The 14,912-nt window shown below is 33.6% G+C and overlaps 1 protein-coding gene across 4 annotated transcripts in view; it reads right to left on the reverse strand.

The window, feature by feature from the left end:
- LOC138697840 (uncharacterized) overlaps nt 1-14,912 on the reverse strand; it is a 32,459-nt gene continuing 17,547 nt past the window's right edge. For 2 of the 4 annotated variants that reach the window (XM_069823405.1, XM_069823423.1), the window contains 4 exons: nt 10,661-10,873; nt 9,422-9,540; nt 7,715-7,952; nt 1-2,966 (listed from right to left, as the gene is read on the reverse strand). In XM_069823405.1, coding sequence (XP_069679506.1) covers nt 2,832-2,966; nt 7,715-7,952; nt 9,422-9,540; nt 10,661-10,873 — 705 coding nt within the window. In that variant the 3' untranslated portion in view covers nt 1-2,831. Of the gene's footprint in view, nt 2,967-3,692; nt 3,752-7,714; nt 7,953-9,421; nt 9,541-10,660; nt 10,874-14,912 lie in introns of those variants that run through there. The other 2 variants (XM_069823414.1, XM_069823432.1) reach the window with 2 other exon arrangements.

The raw sequence follows: 14,912 nt of genomic DNA on the forward strand, positions 1-14,912 counted from the left end.
AAATTATCATTTTATTTTCGTATAAAGTAAAATACGCATTGCTACGTATTTTTGCATAGCAACGCATTTTAATTTTTATAACACTCACTTGGCAACATCAATCTAAAAAAAAATTAATACCCTGGTAGTCATACCACAGTCTAGTATATACATTCACGAAGCTCAATACGTAATAAACATGCATCCATAGATAGTTGCTAACCACTAGGATCACTATTATCGCCTCATTACAGACAATGTGAAATAGTACCGGCACAGTCTATTGTTCCTGTTGTTCCTAGCAGTCTCACAACTCAAGCTTCGTGACTGTATATACTAGATTGTGGTCATATGGCGATGACAACAATGCTTGTTGATTTTACATTTCTAAAATATGATTACCATACCAAACAAACACAAACGCTAATGTGGCATTCTGTACTATAAAAAGTACTACATTTTAACAGTCTTATTATTTATTACGAATTTATTTTCTTCTAAATTTTAGCAAAATACACAACTTATAAAAGAAAATACTACATTTTAACATTATTAGTTATTACGAATTTATTTTCTTCTAAATTTTAACAAAATACACAACATGCAGATTACATATCGTACAGTATATGCCTGGTTGTGAAAGTAGCTTTATTGCACTCATGCGTCTTAGAAAATTCCCTATGTTCGTGTTATAATCTAACCCACTCTTGCATAAAGTTGCACTTCTGCAACTAGTCTTGTAATATAGGGTAGTATTGTATTCTGTAAAGAGACTGATAAGGTATTCAAATTATGTTATGTAAAAAATCAATGACAATTAAATTTTCAGTTATCTCAAACTGAACCAGATAAAAGAACAATAATAGTACAATAAATTTAAAGTAAATAAACAGAATTCAATGAAAACCATAGCTATAGTATCTTGTACTTTAACAAATTATTAACATGAAAATATTTTCCGTTTGTTTTATAAAAGAAGATTTTTTTATCTCATATAAAACTAAACGTAATACTATTTCATTTACAGAGTAAACAAGATCTACTGATTTTACACACAGAATCAACGTAAAATACTCACTGATTTTAAAAACGAAAACAGAGTTGTACCGGTATACCCAGTTATAAAATTTAATCTATCATTTCAGTTCAAAAATGGAAATAAAAAAAATTGAAACGTAACATAACTATAACTATTTTGAATAATTTCAAGGAAAAAATTGTTCCAGGGCCAGGTATCGAACCCAAAACCTTTGGCTAAATGCACTAAGGCTCTATCAATTGAGCTACCCAAGAACTCTACCAGATCTACCAACTCAATTTCTCCCTTTATATCCACAGACCTCAAAGTGAGCTGACAACCGTCAAGCAACAAACACTGAGTGCACACAAACTCTGTGTGACTTAAATTGTGGTTTTCCTGTTAACGAACAGTGACGTGTATTATGCAAATCTAGCCTACAGGTATAATTCCCTGTGAAACTGACTTGAATAATTTCAAGGGAAAAATTGTTCCAGGGCCTGGTATCGAACCCGGAACCTTTGGATAAACGCACCAAAGCTATACCAATTGAGCCAATCAGGAATTTTTTTTTCTTTTTTTTTTTTTTTTCAAATAATGTATCAGTAACTTTTCAATTTTTAACTTCTACACCTACATTTAAATACACACAAAGTCAAGCCGAGAAATGAGTGTGGTCATCATATGAATTAGGTACTTTTACTGCATCTACTTGGAGGAATTGGTGAAGAACTGTTTTCAGGACATGGGAAGGGTAGAGATAGGAGGAAGAAGAAAAAGTGCATAAGATTTGCTGATGATATGGCGTTGTTAGCAGAAGAGGAGGCGATACTAAGGAATATGCTACTGGAGCTAAATGACAGCTGTGAGCAGTATGGGATGAAGATAAATGCAAACAAGACGAAGACCATGGTTGTCGCAAGAAAAATATAGAAGGTAAACTTGCGAATTCTAAATGAGGCAGTAAAGCAAGTGAACAGCTTCAAATACTAGGGATGTACTATAAGCAGTAACATGAGCTGCAGCCAGGAAGTCAAAAGGAGGATAGCAATGGCAAAGGAAGCTTTTAATAGAAAAAAGAGTATCTTCTGCGGACCTTTGGAAAAAGAACTAAGGAAGAGACTAGTGAAGTGCTTTGTGTGGAGTGTGGCATTGTATGGGGTAGAAACATGGACATTACGACGAAATGAAGAGAAAGGAATAGAAGCATTTCTAATGTAGATATGGAGAAGAATGGAGCATGTGAAGTGGACAGACAGAATGAGAAACGAAATTGTTTTGGAAAAAGTGGGTGAAGAAAGAATGATGCTGAAGCTGATTAAAAAGAGAAAAAGGAATTGGTTGGGTAACTGGCTGAGAAGAAACTGGCTACTGAAGTATGCACTGGAAGGAATGCTGAACAGGAGAAGAGTTCGGGGTAGAAGAAGATATCAGATGATAGAAGACATTAAGATAATATGTGAATCATATGCGGAGAAAAAGAGGAAGGCAGAAAAGAGCAAAGATTGGAGAATGTTGAGTTTGCAGTGAAAGACCTGCCCATGAGCAGAATAGTTATGTATGTAGCCTATGTATGGTACGTTTATTGCTAAATTATTTTGCAGTTATTTTTTATTATACATAGTAGAAGTTTAGGGCATATTATGCATGTCAGGATTTAATGTTGATTCTGTTGATTGATTTTGTTGTATTTAAATTTTTGAGAGGGTTCTTATGGTAATAAGTTATCATTATTACATACCATAATAAAATATATTTCTCATTTTGCTTGCATTTTTTTATAATTGAGACAATTCAGGATCTGGAAAATCTTTACACACAGTGCAATTAATTCTTACAATCTTGTTGGTAAATTATATTCCACACTGTTAATCAATGTAGTTAAACTCTTCTGTAATCGGAAAACAACTGAATGTATTCTTGGGTGATCATCCAAGGATTCCCAGAATGGATGCATGATAAAATTAGACTGAAAACAAAATAAAAATTAAGAAATATATACAACGAACAGCTGAAATAAAAATTATAACCAATTACAAAAGATAGCAGAGGATTCATAGAATCAGAATCCTTTTATTGCGTGGAATGTTGTGTTTGGTAGGTGTGTGATTGTATGGGTTTGAATTTTCGTAGATTATGATATGTATAAAAAAAATAAAAAATCATTATGCATGTTGCATTATTAAAAGTTATTTTAATTTGTATATTTTTATGCTACTAGTAGTTTATGTTGCAGGTTGCATTGGTGTGCTCCTGCTAAGGAGCAAAATAGAAGTGGTAACGGACGTTTTTTCGAATAGGTGCCCATTTAAGTTCTACACTAAAAATAACTAAAAAACCTTACATGGGAGTAAATTATAACAGAAGTCTAATGAATTACTGGTAGTTCCCATAGAAAGGGGTGAAGTGATATGGGGAAAGTGAAGTGAGAGAGAGAGATTGCTTTCCATGAAATTTTTTTTCTGTTTCCATGATCAGATTAATGAATTATGATAACATATTTTTGGTTTATGATTTCGAAATAATGAAATTTCATTACTTTTTCAGTAGGCCTAATGCAACTAATATTTTTTAGCTTAATATTTTATGACTCGAAATATTTTTTGATAACAATATTTCAGTAAAATATAATCTGATTTCATATTAAGGATAATATATATATACTGTACATACATTACCTCTGATTGAGGTTCTTGCTGATATGTACTTCTATTATCAAGCAGAAGGCCCTACATCTCACTTGACGATATGTGTCTGAGGAAGAACAATTTGTTTATTGGAAAATTATATTCCAACTGATGAAGTTTAACAAAAGTATAGTTTTTCAATGCATATCAGCACACTGTGGATTATATGGAACCAGTAACGAAGCTGCTGATTGTCTTGCTAAGCAGGAAGTAAAATCTTACAAAACCCCATGTCAACTTTATCATTTTCAATAGTTAAAAGAATAATAATAATCCATGGCGCTACAACCCACAAAGGGCCAAGACCTACCAGCCGGCTGCTGGCCTCACGGCCACATGCCGAAGCAGAGGTGGACGATCATCCAACCAGAATGGAGGTATCGTGTGATTAGCACGATGAGTCCCCCAGCCATTACAGCTGGTTAGTTAAAAGATTAATTATCTCAAAATATCAAGATATAATATACCATTTCCACGAAATTTCAAATAATAAAAGATGGGAGTGTTTCAATGTACAAAAAAATATAATAATTTCTGAGTATCCAAGGAAAAGTGAAATTGCATCCTTTCGATTACTGATGGGGCACGAGTGCTTGTCAACATAGATATCTGAATTTGTACAAAATTGTAATGAAATAGTGAAATATAACTTGGATAATAAAGTATGCAACTGATGTAGGCTACATCAAATGCAATGAAAGAGGAAAGGAACTGGTCACCCTACCCCATTATCTTCTGGCTTAGTTGCCTCTTGAGTGATACCTTATTGGGGTCACTTATGAGGTTCAAACGTGTTCACTTAAACGAAATTGAAATAATTTCTTCAGGAAGAAATGGATCAGAATCATTTTCAGTGATGTCCATCCTTTTCTGTCTTAAAGAATCTACTGTGAATAGTTTTCAATGCTAGCAATTTTAGAACATCTTTTGGAATGAACTTTTCAGACTTCATATGTACCGGGTATACAAACAGGACCCGTCTGTCATAAGGTACATAACCTCTTTAAAATTATAACACTTTTAACGTTTCAACTAAGAAAGCTTCAGAAATAATTACTTCATACCTTCAGTGATGGATCACTGCTGTGCAATAAAAATGGAGCAGGTACTGGTGCTGCATGTCCACTATTCTCATTTTATAAATGCTTAGGTTATCGAGCTATAAAATTTTATGGAGAACTTGAAGCCATCTATTCGATAATTCAAAATCTGTATACCAGATCTCTTATTTTCAACAAACTGTCGATTTCAAAGTTAGTTGTGCATCTTGCATTGTATGTATCTCGTCTTTCACATATCCAATATTTCCTGGTTTTATCACTATTATCAGAGTAAAAGTGATACCAGTATGTAACATTTTGATATTTTAAAATGTGGCGTCCTTTCTTTGAAGAAATGAGGAATGTCACGATTGATTAAATTTCTAACTGGAAATATTCGAAATTTCCATAGCAACAACGACGATTATTATCCAAATGTAAATTATAGATTGTTGGAAACCCAGCATAGACATCTGAATTTGTACAAAATTATAATGAAAAAGTGAAATATACTTTATTCTTTTAAGAAAATTTTGTCTATATTGATTAAGGTTTTTGATTTTGTAATATACAGTATTTTTTACTTATCTATTGGGAACTTGATTTTTTGTAATATAAAATGTTATATAATATATAAGTTAAATTAATTATTTTAATAAAATAACCTAATTTACTAAAGCTTGGATAATAAAGTATGAAACTAATGTAGGCTGCGGTACATTAATTCAAAAGACAGTCTTGAAACGAAACATCTTGTAAAAAAGATGCAGTATTTTGTTAAAGGGACTAAACTTTTTATGTAGGAATGATGTACACACGAGAAATACAATAAGTCACTAAACTTCAGTCTTAAGGTATAACTAACCTGACTTCTACTTCATTTTAATCTAATCTAATCTCATCTAATCTAATCTAATCTAATCTAATGAACAATGTGACTGTATTCAAAACTGGACATATGTAAATTTGGACAAATAATCAGTAGGCTCTAGACATGAAAGTATGAACTAAGTAAACGTGGACATATTACAAGCTGTACGAACGTTATTATGGACGAAAAATCAGTAGACGTGGAACTATGGACCAAACGTCTAAGGGGGGGAGGGGGAAACAGGACAAACTGTCTGTGAACGAAACTATTTGAACGAAACATTCTGGAAGGACAAAAACCACGGAAATACTTTTGTCTGGCCAGAGATTGACGATGTCATTGTCATATACCCACATGTATTGTTAAATTGGAAATACCAGAGAAGATGCTTTGAACGACATTGTGACTAAAATTAATCACCTCCTTTACTTTTGTGATTTTTAATTTTTCTCATCTACTTCGATTTTTATTTTTCAGTTCATGTTAATAAAATAAAATATTCTATGTGTCTCATTTTGAGTTATATTGTGTTTTATGTCTCTGGTTTATGTAATAAGGCTTACTTTGAGCTAAAAAGTCTATAATAATTACTTGGTATCTACGCATTTTCCATAAATTAATTCACACTCCTACAATATTTGAACAATAATGTGGAATATATTTTTTAAATATCTGTTTCCTAAATTAAATTTAGCATAAATTATGAGAATAATCCAAGAAAACTGATCAAGAAACAAATATGTATCACATCACCTCCTCATCTTTATACAGTGATACCGGTACTTAATGAAAAATACTTATCTATCACTTCACCCCAAACCGAGGGATGGAGTGAGACATCAACATTATTTTCAATACATAAAAATCAGCTATCCAGTCATAAAATTTCGGTATGCAAGAAGAAATTGGAATACAAGATCCACGTTTTTGTTGCATGGAAAAAAAAAACAAAACAAATACACACTTTGCCAAAGATGCAAGTAATTTAAGTTTGGAACTATATCACTTGCACAAAATATGGTAAATCATCATTCATCATCAGCAAAGTACTTATATACATTCATTTAAGCATTATTTTGTTAAAAAAATTGTTTTTCTTGTCATTTACTAATTTCAAGAAAAGATTTATTTTAACAATGGATAACAAATAGCAAAAACTTACCAGTAATTTAGATTTGTAAGTATGTTGAGGTTCACTTGGTCCACAAGTTAAAATCTCATACATCAATATTCATTAAGTATGAGGTCTCGCCCAGCTCATTGAATATTACACGTCTACTATGAAGTAGCCAATGTGTATTATTACCATTTAATACGAGAAAAATTCGTACTGGCACCGGAAATCGAACCCAGGACCTCTCAGCTCTGTGCGCTGAGTGCTCTTTCCAACTGAGCCAGTGCCGGTACGAATTTTTCTCGTATTAAATGGTAATAATACACATTGGCTACTTCATAGTAGACGTGTAATATTCAATGAGGTGGGTGAGACCTCATATTAATGAATATTGATGTATTAACTGTTAACAGTTGTTACAAACTGTTGTTGAATATGGCCACAAAGTCATATATATATATATATATATATATATGCGCTCCTGCATATACATGACGTGTATCGTCTCAAATGCAGGTAGTAAAGCCATAAAAACATTATGAGAGGGGTTCGGCCGGCGCCGTGGATCGTGTCCTGGCATAGCTCAGTTGGAAAGAGCGCTCAGCGTGCAGAGCTGAGAGGTCCTGGGTTCGATTCCCGGTGCCGGTACGAATTTTTCTCGTATTAAATGGTAATAATTAAAATCTCATCTTATTTATCTTCGATATCACGAATATGATGTGCAAATAATTTTATAATAAAAGTATCAGAAGAGAGATAAATTTATACTTTGGTAAACATTACCTATATTACAAATACAGTGAGTACCGGTAATTTGTTGAATGTACTTTAAATATTCTCATCTTTTTCATGTTGCTAAAATTTGAACCTTCATATTGCTGTAGTGGAACACCTGTCATGTATAAGAATCTCTCTTGAGCAAGCTCACACATATTTTTAAGCAATCAAGTTAATATTGAATAAATTAGTTTGGATAATGTTTACAGAACATTCCCTAATACCAACCTTGATTTTCTTCAGAACATTCAACTTTGAAGATCCAAATGCTTTCACCAGATAGTGAATGAAGGCATCAAACTTCTCGAATGTCTCCAATGAATCAATGAAATCTTTTACTAGTTGTACGTAAGTCATAGCGGCATTGTAGATAACTTGTACTTCACTCAAGTGTTCATTAATGTCATGAGTGTAGTTTACAGGTACCGGTACCATGTTTAAAATTTCTGGAGTTTCTTGAAGTACTCTATAAGCAGGAAGCAAACAGGAATGATAATGAACATGAGAGAATTTCCTAATGAAAGCATTTTCAATAGTAATAATAAATTAGAAGTACCGGTATGCCCATGTGGCATTATGACTAGAGAGCTGAATTAAGACAAATCCTATTCTTTTCTTTGATATTTAGGGTTTTCATTGATATATAGGTCTAAATAAGGGAGTTTTATAGTGCCTAAAATGCCTATTTCCATGTTAGTGCCTATTTTTAAATTTTTATTAATTTTTTGTAAATGTCTACTATTTTTCTTAATAGCCTGAACTGCATACATTTCAAAATGGCTAACAACCCCTTCCTTTTTCCCATAATCAGAAAGTCCAGAAATAAGCAACAGACAACCTAAAATTCCAACTTCCATTGAAATAGCAATTGCACATCTCCTATTCTATTACAAAGCAGTTCATCCTTTGACATCTAAATCTAAATGGTAGGCAAACTTTTACTACACAATGCCGAAAATTAAATCATCTAAAGCATCGTTAATTCGTCAGTGGCTAAATGAATTTCCTCATTATTCAACTGATGGCAGGAATATTATTTTAAAAGTCTGCAATAAGTAGGTAAGTAAAACATACTTTCAAATTTGATACCTATCTGTTAAAATGTGTTCTGTAACTTGCAAACTATTGAAATGCTTGTTACGATTTCCACAGCAGAATAAAATGTCACAAACTTTTAAACTTTTTTTAACTTTTTCTTTCAGGTGTCTAGTGAAAAAAGGGCAACAAAATTCCATTTTACAGTCATTGCACACTTGATTCCTGTTCTTGAAAGTATTGGAAACCTCCCCTCCACCTTATGAACAACTTGAACTACTGAATACAGCAAAACAGAAGCCTTCTGAACTGCTGGAGAAAGAATGAAAAACAAGTTGGACGCGGTGCTGCAGAAAAACACAGGACTGAAGACTTTACTCACTGCCACTATCATTTTAAGGAAAAGAATAACAAAGCTGAAACTGAATTATCTGTTCGTCTCTTACGAAATCTAAAATATTGCCTCTTTTTCTCAGTTGATATAGAATGCTCTTTATCAGCTTACAAATTAATTCTAAGTAACAAAGTCTCTAACTTCGTGATGGATAAATTAGAAAATATTCTCATCGCCCACTGTGAAGTAGCAAACTGTGGGTGATGGTGATGGTGATGGTGATGGTGATGGTGATGGTGGTGGTATACCATCACTGATTCTGTAGGTTTCAGTGCAAAATCTTAACCTATGAGAACCAATTGTTAAGAAAGCAACCAGATCTGTGCAATAACCAAGTTTATAAGGATAGGTGTGGACTGTGTACCAGGCAGTGGTGGTATTGGAATTTATGTTCTATGTTTTTATAGCATGATTGATATTCTAAAGTTATATGCCTCAGCTCTATTAAAACTGACAAACCACTGCTAAAAAATAGAGCCTATATTTCAGATATCTTTTAGATTTACCTTCTCAAAAGTTTTTCCATTTGACCCCTGTCTGAAGCAAACTTGCTCCACTCTCTCTGCAGCATATCAATGTCTTTCCTGTTAAGGCCAAAGTAACTATTAGTGACCAGTCCGCTCACCTAGAACAAATTTATTATTATTTTTCTCTTTATTGTTACTGTGGGCCTATTAGCATTGTCTAATATTTGTTTTCTGTAAACATTCTTTCTTGTAAGCTTTTTTTTTTTTTTTTTTTTTTCCAAATAATCTTAAAAGAATTTTAATATTACGTCATTTGTCTTGAGGATTTCATATTTTACCTAATGTTACTTAATATAACATAAAGAGGAAGAGGAAAAAGGACGAATGTATTTGTTACTGAATTTCAGACTTTGTCTTCATCCTGAACTTCAAGTAAATAAAATAAATTCACAGTGTAAATCACTTATGAAGAAAAATGGTCCATGTATAGATTAATAGGTGGTTTCAGTTCAAGTACTATGAAGGAAGAGGAAATTTTCGTCAGAAGCATTTCATTTTTTATTTTAATTAGGCCTACAGGTATTATATTTCGGAGGTCTTACATCAGCATTCTAGCTCTGAGATGTAGAACAAGTAAAAAATTACTCAGTACTGGTACGTACCGTACCAGTATATATATCTGTAGTGTTACCGGTATAGAATAAGCTGATTACATACATTTTCTTATTTTACAGGAGAGCAGTTTTAAAATTGTGTCTTTCAGGAAAAATCAAGGCTACATTGGAAGGAATGCTTTTCTTTATTAGTATAAGTATTAGCTACCAATGGGAGTAGACATATCACGTTTTGCAATAACATTAAAAACATTTGCAACATATCTAAACAATGAAATATTTTTCACTAATTAGATTTCTGACTTCTTTACTGTGTTAATATTTACGATTTACCTTGCTTGACTAGTTTCGAAGTCTTGTGCTTCAATGTCCAAAGCCTAGTGGAGATCTCATGCTATCATCTGGTTTCCTGTTGTGATGGGGTGTATTCATGGTTGTGTCGAAAAGGATGTGCATTTTGAAATTGAGCTGAGTGTTCAGGATGTGATGCTGGTGTGTTTTAGTATGATCATAAATTTCATATTGTTCTAGGGTGTCAAGTTTCTGGGTTTTTAGCTGGATGTGTAGTATTTTCATGTCATTGTCTATGTTGCTGTAGCTGTGGTTGGAGTTTGTGATGTGTTCTGCTCAGGTTGAATTGTTGTGTAGTTTGGTTACCACTTACCAATTCATCAATACGGTTGAGAATTCTAATTAAGGATCTGTTTGCTACATGAAACAAGTTTTCAGCCTTCTTATATGCTATCAGTGCTGCCTTTTTCTTTCTAGAATTAATAGGAGTATTTTCTTCTCTTTCCAATTTTTTTAAGTTTTCCAGAACTCGATATTTGCTTACTGTGTCCACTTCTATTGGCCGTTGTATGATATTGTAAATGGCCTGTAAAAATAAAATTTCACTTCGTATTTCATATAAGTATACATTCTTCGTCATTGTTTACATAATATAGTATATACAAGCTGGTGTACGAGTATATTTGGAACAAGACTGGAACACCATTACCGTACAATATTTTTGCTGCTAGGTTTTCTCCAACATACTATAAAATGAAGATTAATTCTATTATTAAGCATAGTAAAAACGATTGTTTGATTAATTGTGCATCACTGATTGGGTACAGTACCTACGAAGATTATAAATATCCCAAGCATATTACTATGTTACTTGATGACATGTTACATAACAGTAGACCTATGCAGATTTTCAGTACTATGTTTTAAAGAAGTTTCAAAGTTGTGTAATCAAGATGCATTTACATTTTTGTTTCCCGAAAGTCTGGATATGTTCAATTAAAAGGTTTACTTTCAAATTATATTCTTCAGCTGCTCCTTTTACTTTTACAACTTGATTTGCTTTTCAGTTCCGTATTTTTCTTTGACATTTTGTTTCTGAAAACTGCAGCGTAAACGTTTAAAATTTCATATTGTCTGTCTTAGCTTTCCATAGTCATTATTAAAATGTTGAAATTTAATGGTTTTGGGAATTATTTTATTTTCAATTTGAGCACTGTGTGACTAATTTTTTATGCACTACATAGATTTCTGCAATTGAAACATTTTTATTTCATTGAGAGCTGATATAGGCTACTTGGATCAATATCAGATTTATTTTTCTTTGGAGGATGGATATCATTTAGCACTTCTGTACAATTCTTTTGTGCCCCTTAATTATGCTTGAAGAAATTTGTTTATTTTTCATTCTTGAATACATTCTTTTAACATAAGTCCTTTAAATACCGTACCCCGAATGTCACTGTAATTCAAGTGTTCTGCTACTATTCTGTAGTGGCAGAATTTCCATTATGCGGGAACCAGTTGAGAGCTGTATTGTGTGTCAGCTTATATATTACGTAAGCATTGTTCTTAATATGCGACTGTATTGCAAAGTAGACCTCATCAACCCTTTCCTCGTTTAAAATATGTTCCCAACTGCCATTTCGTTCACCAATGGGTTCAGCTCGGCTGCGAGATGCACTCAAGTATCAGTAGCGAGATGATTTCTCAACCAGACCAAGTCCCATTCTTTCATACTGAACAAGTGGGAGAATGTAAGCTAGGGTTGCCAACTTCTAAAAATAAAAAAGGAAGATTTTATCGACTTTTTAGTGACTCATGATTTCTTAATTTTTACTTTAAAAATCACATATTAAAGGATTGCACATACAACCATTGTACACATACTCACATTTGTGTCTCACTTTCATATTTTGAAATTGATTTAGCTTCATGTAGCAATTTATTGTGATTTTTAATACATTAAAAAAACTCTTTGCAGGGCATGTCAAAATTTATAACAATTTGAAACTCTGAATTTATCAGTTCTGGTGAGCATCTGTTCCTCACTTCAGTCCATTTGTTCTTCATCATTGAAAACACTCGTTCCACAAACACATTCGATCCAGGTATGCTCAGTATGAAACATATGAGTCGGGAAATATTTGGCACTTTCTGCTGAGGCATCAATGTGAAGAATTTGAAGAATTAGCCTATTTTCAAAATCTAAATCCCAGCGATAATATAACAAAAATAATTGAAACTGTTATACAGTATTTTACTATTATCCAGCGCCAAATTTTAAATAAAGGAAGAAAAAGTTGTACAGGGGAATAAAAAACGTAAAGCCACATTAACATCCAGAAAACATAAGAATAGGGGAAAAACGTACAACCTGGCAACCCTAATGTAAGCTTAAGCTACTTCTTTCATAAGTGGCAATGCCATTCATTACACTAAAGTCTTTTTTCAGCTTCCATCCTGCTAATGATGGTAGAATTCGCAATTTCTTTTGGCTATCCTTCATGAAACACTACTACATCATTCGGAAGTTGGTGTTTGGTACGCTGTTATAGTAGGGAGCAAAGATATTGGCGGGTCGTACTTAGCACAGTTTTGCACATACCACCCCCTCTCTTCTGACCTGTCCATTGGGATGACTGACTGGCAGTGTGTCGATGCATTCGGGTGTAGTTGCTTGCAAGCCAATCGTTGGGTATTGAGAGAGCAGTCATCGTAGCTGTTGTCTGTTCACTGTGCACATATTCAAACAGTAATTTTCAATACTAACACTGGAATTGCTTCTGTGCCTAGTTGAGCGACATGTCTAGAAAGGGAGCGGATACGCAGAGCCAAGCGAAAGGAATTATTTATAGTGTTTACGAATACTTAAAAAAACTTTAATTAATATAACAAATTAAAATTTTCGTAATATGATTGAAATTCTGGTTATTAAGAGAATGAGGAAAACAGGAATTAGGTCACTATAAGTTTAAGTGAAATATTTTAAGATCTGATAGTATATTGGCAATATACTCATTGCAGTGAAGTAAATCGTTAAAAACCATTGTGTTATTATTATTATTATTATTATTATTATTATTATTATTATTATTATTATTATTAAATTTCCACTGATGGATTTCATTTAATATAGTATTACTAGCCATTGTTAAGTCAATTATATTATATACAGTAAAATAAAACCTGGGTACCGACACAATACTATTTACAAATTATTTACATCGTCAACACCAGTGATTTTACTCACGGGACTGGCTTCATCTTTTCTTGCAACCCTTGTCTTGTTCAAAAGGTCTCTGGTCACTGCTATCAGTTGGTCACCTGCTGTGATTCTTCCTGCCGGAAGGTCCCTGTTGACTTCCTTTGTCGCAATCCCAGGACCACTGCCATCATTTTTGGCCTCATTTTTGAACAGCTGGAGCCATTCATCACGACTTCTACTATTTGTGAAGCGGATGACAATAGGACGCGTCTTCCCTGGTCTGGATGGTATGCGATGTGCTACGCTTACATCATGTTGCACCAATTCACTACCGCCTATGACTTCCGATATTTGGTCGACTTCATAAGTTGATTGTTCATCGATCTCCGGAACTCCAAATAGCATTATATTGTCTCTGCATGTGTACTGCTGCAGATCACTCACTTCCTGTTTGAGATGGTCATTTTCTTGCACTAGCCTCTTCATCTCCTCCTGCGTGGAGTAGAGTTCATGTCTTGTGTGCGCCAATTCCTCTCTAAGACTGTCGAACTTGGAAGATATGAATTCAACTGATTTTCTTAGTTACCTCAAAATACGAATGCTATTCGATATCAGTATAGTAGTTATAAAATCATGTCGCATATTGTATACCAGTAGTTTGTATTATAACAAATGAAGTGTTCACATGTGCTGTTGTTTAATGAAATAATTATAATGCTGCGCACAGAAATTACACTAAATACTGACACACAGACAGTGTTTATATATACAATAAACACTATTTCAATGTTACAGACTTTAGGTTACGTAGCGAGGAGTGAAAGATGTTTCAGAAGCGACCCTTCAAAGAACGTTTACAGCTAAAGTAGGGGTGGAACGTGGGTTGGGTTAGTATGAAGGGGTATACCTCCATCCACCAATATTCCTGCTCCCTACTATAGTGCAAGAAGAACAATTGGTTCAATATTTTTAAAGATACGATATACAGCGGTACATTTAAATAATTTTAATTTTGAATCAGTTTTTCGAAGAACTACTGGAAGAAGAGAGACTGTATGAATGGTTGCAATAGAACTCAGCAACTACCCATATGGCTCTCAACTCTAAAGCTATAATAAGTGCAGTGTTTGATGTAATGGCGTATTTATAAACAAAAAAGTGCCCTGGCTCTGGGATTTCGGTACCACCACCACCCCCGCCACCACCCTGCCACTGCCACCATTTCTGCAGGAGTACTTACGGAATGTCAAACGAAAATACATGGGTATGAATCTAGATATAGAGGTTGTTAGGTCTGCGGAGTATGGAATTATTTATAAGATGAACCACGGTAAGTGTTAATTTGGGGCAAGAGTAACCCATGCCATTAAACGCAAAGAGACGAGTCTGTAAAGTGGCGCCAAATATCGAATGTTCATGC

The sequence above is a fragment of the Periplaneta americana genome, chromosome 1 (assembly GCF_040183065.1).
Source record: "Periplaneta americana isolate PAMFEO1 chromosome 1, P.americana_PAMFEO1_priV1, whole genome shotgun sequence".
NCBI classification, from domain to species: domain Eukaryota; kingdom Metazoa; phylum Arthropoda; class Insecta; order Blattodea; family Blattidae; genus Periplaneta; species Periplaneta americana.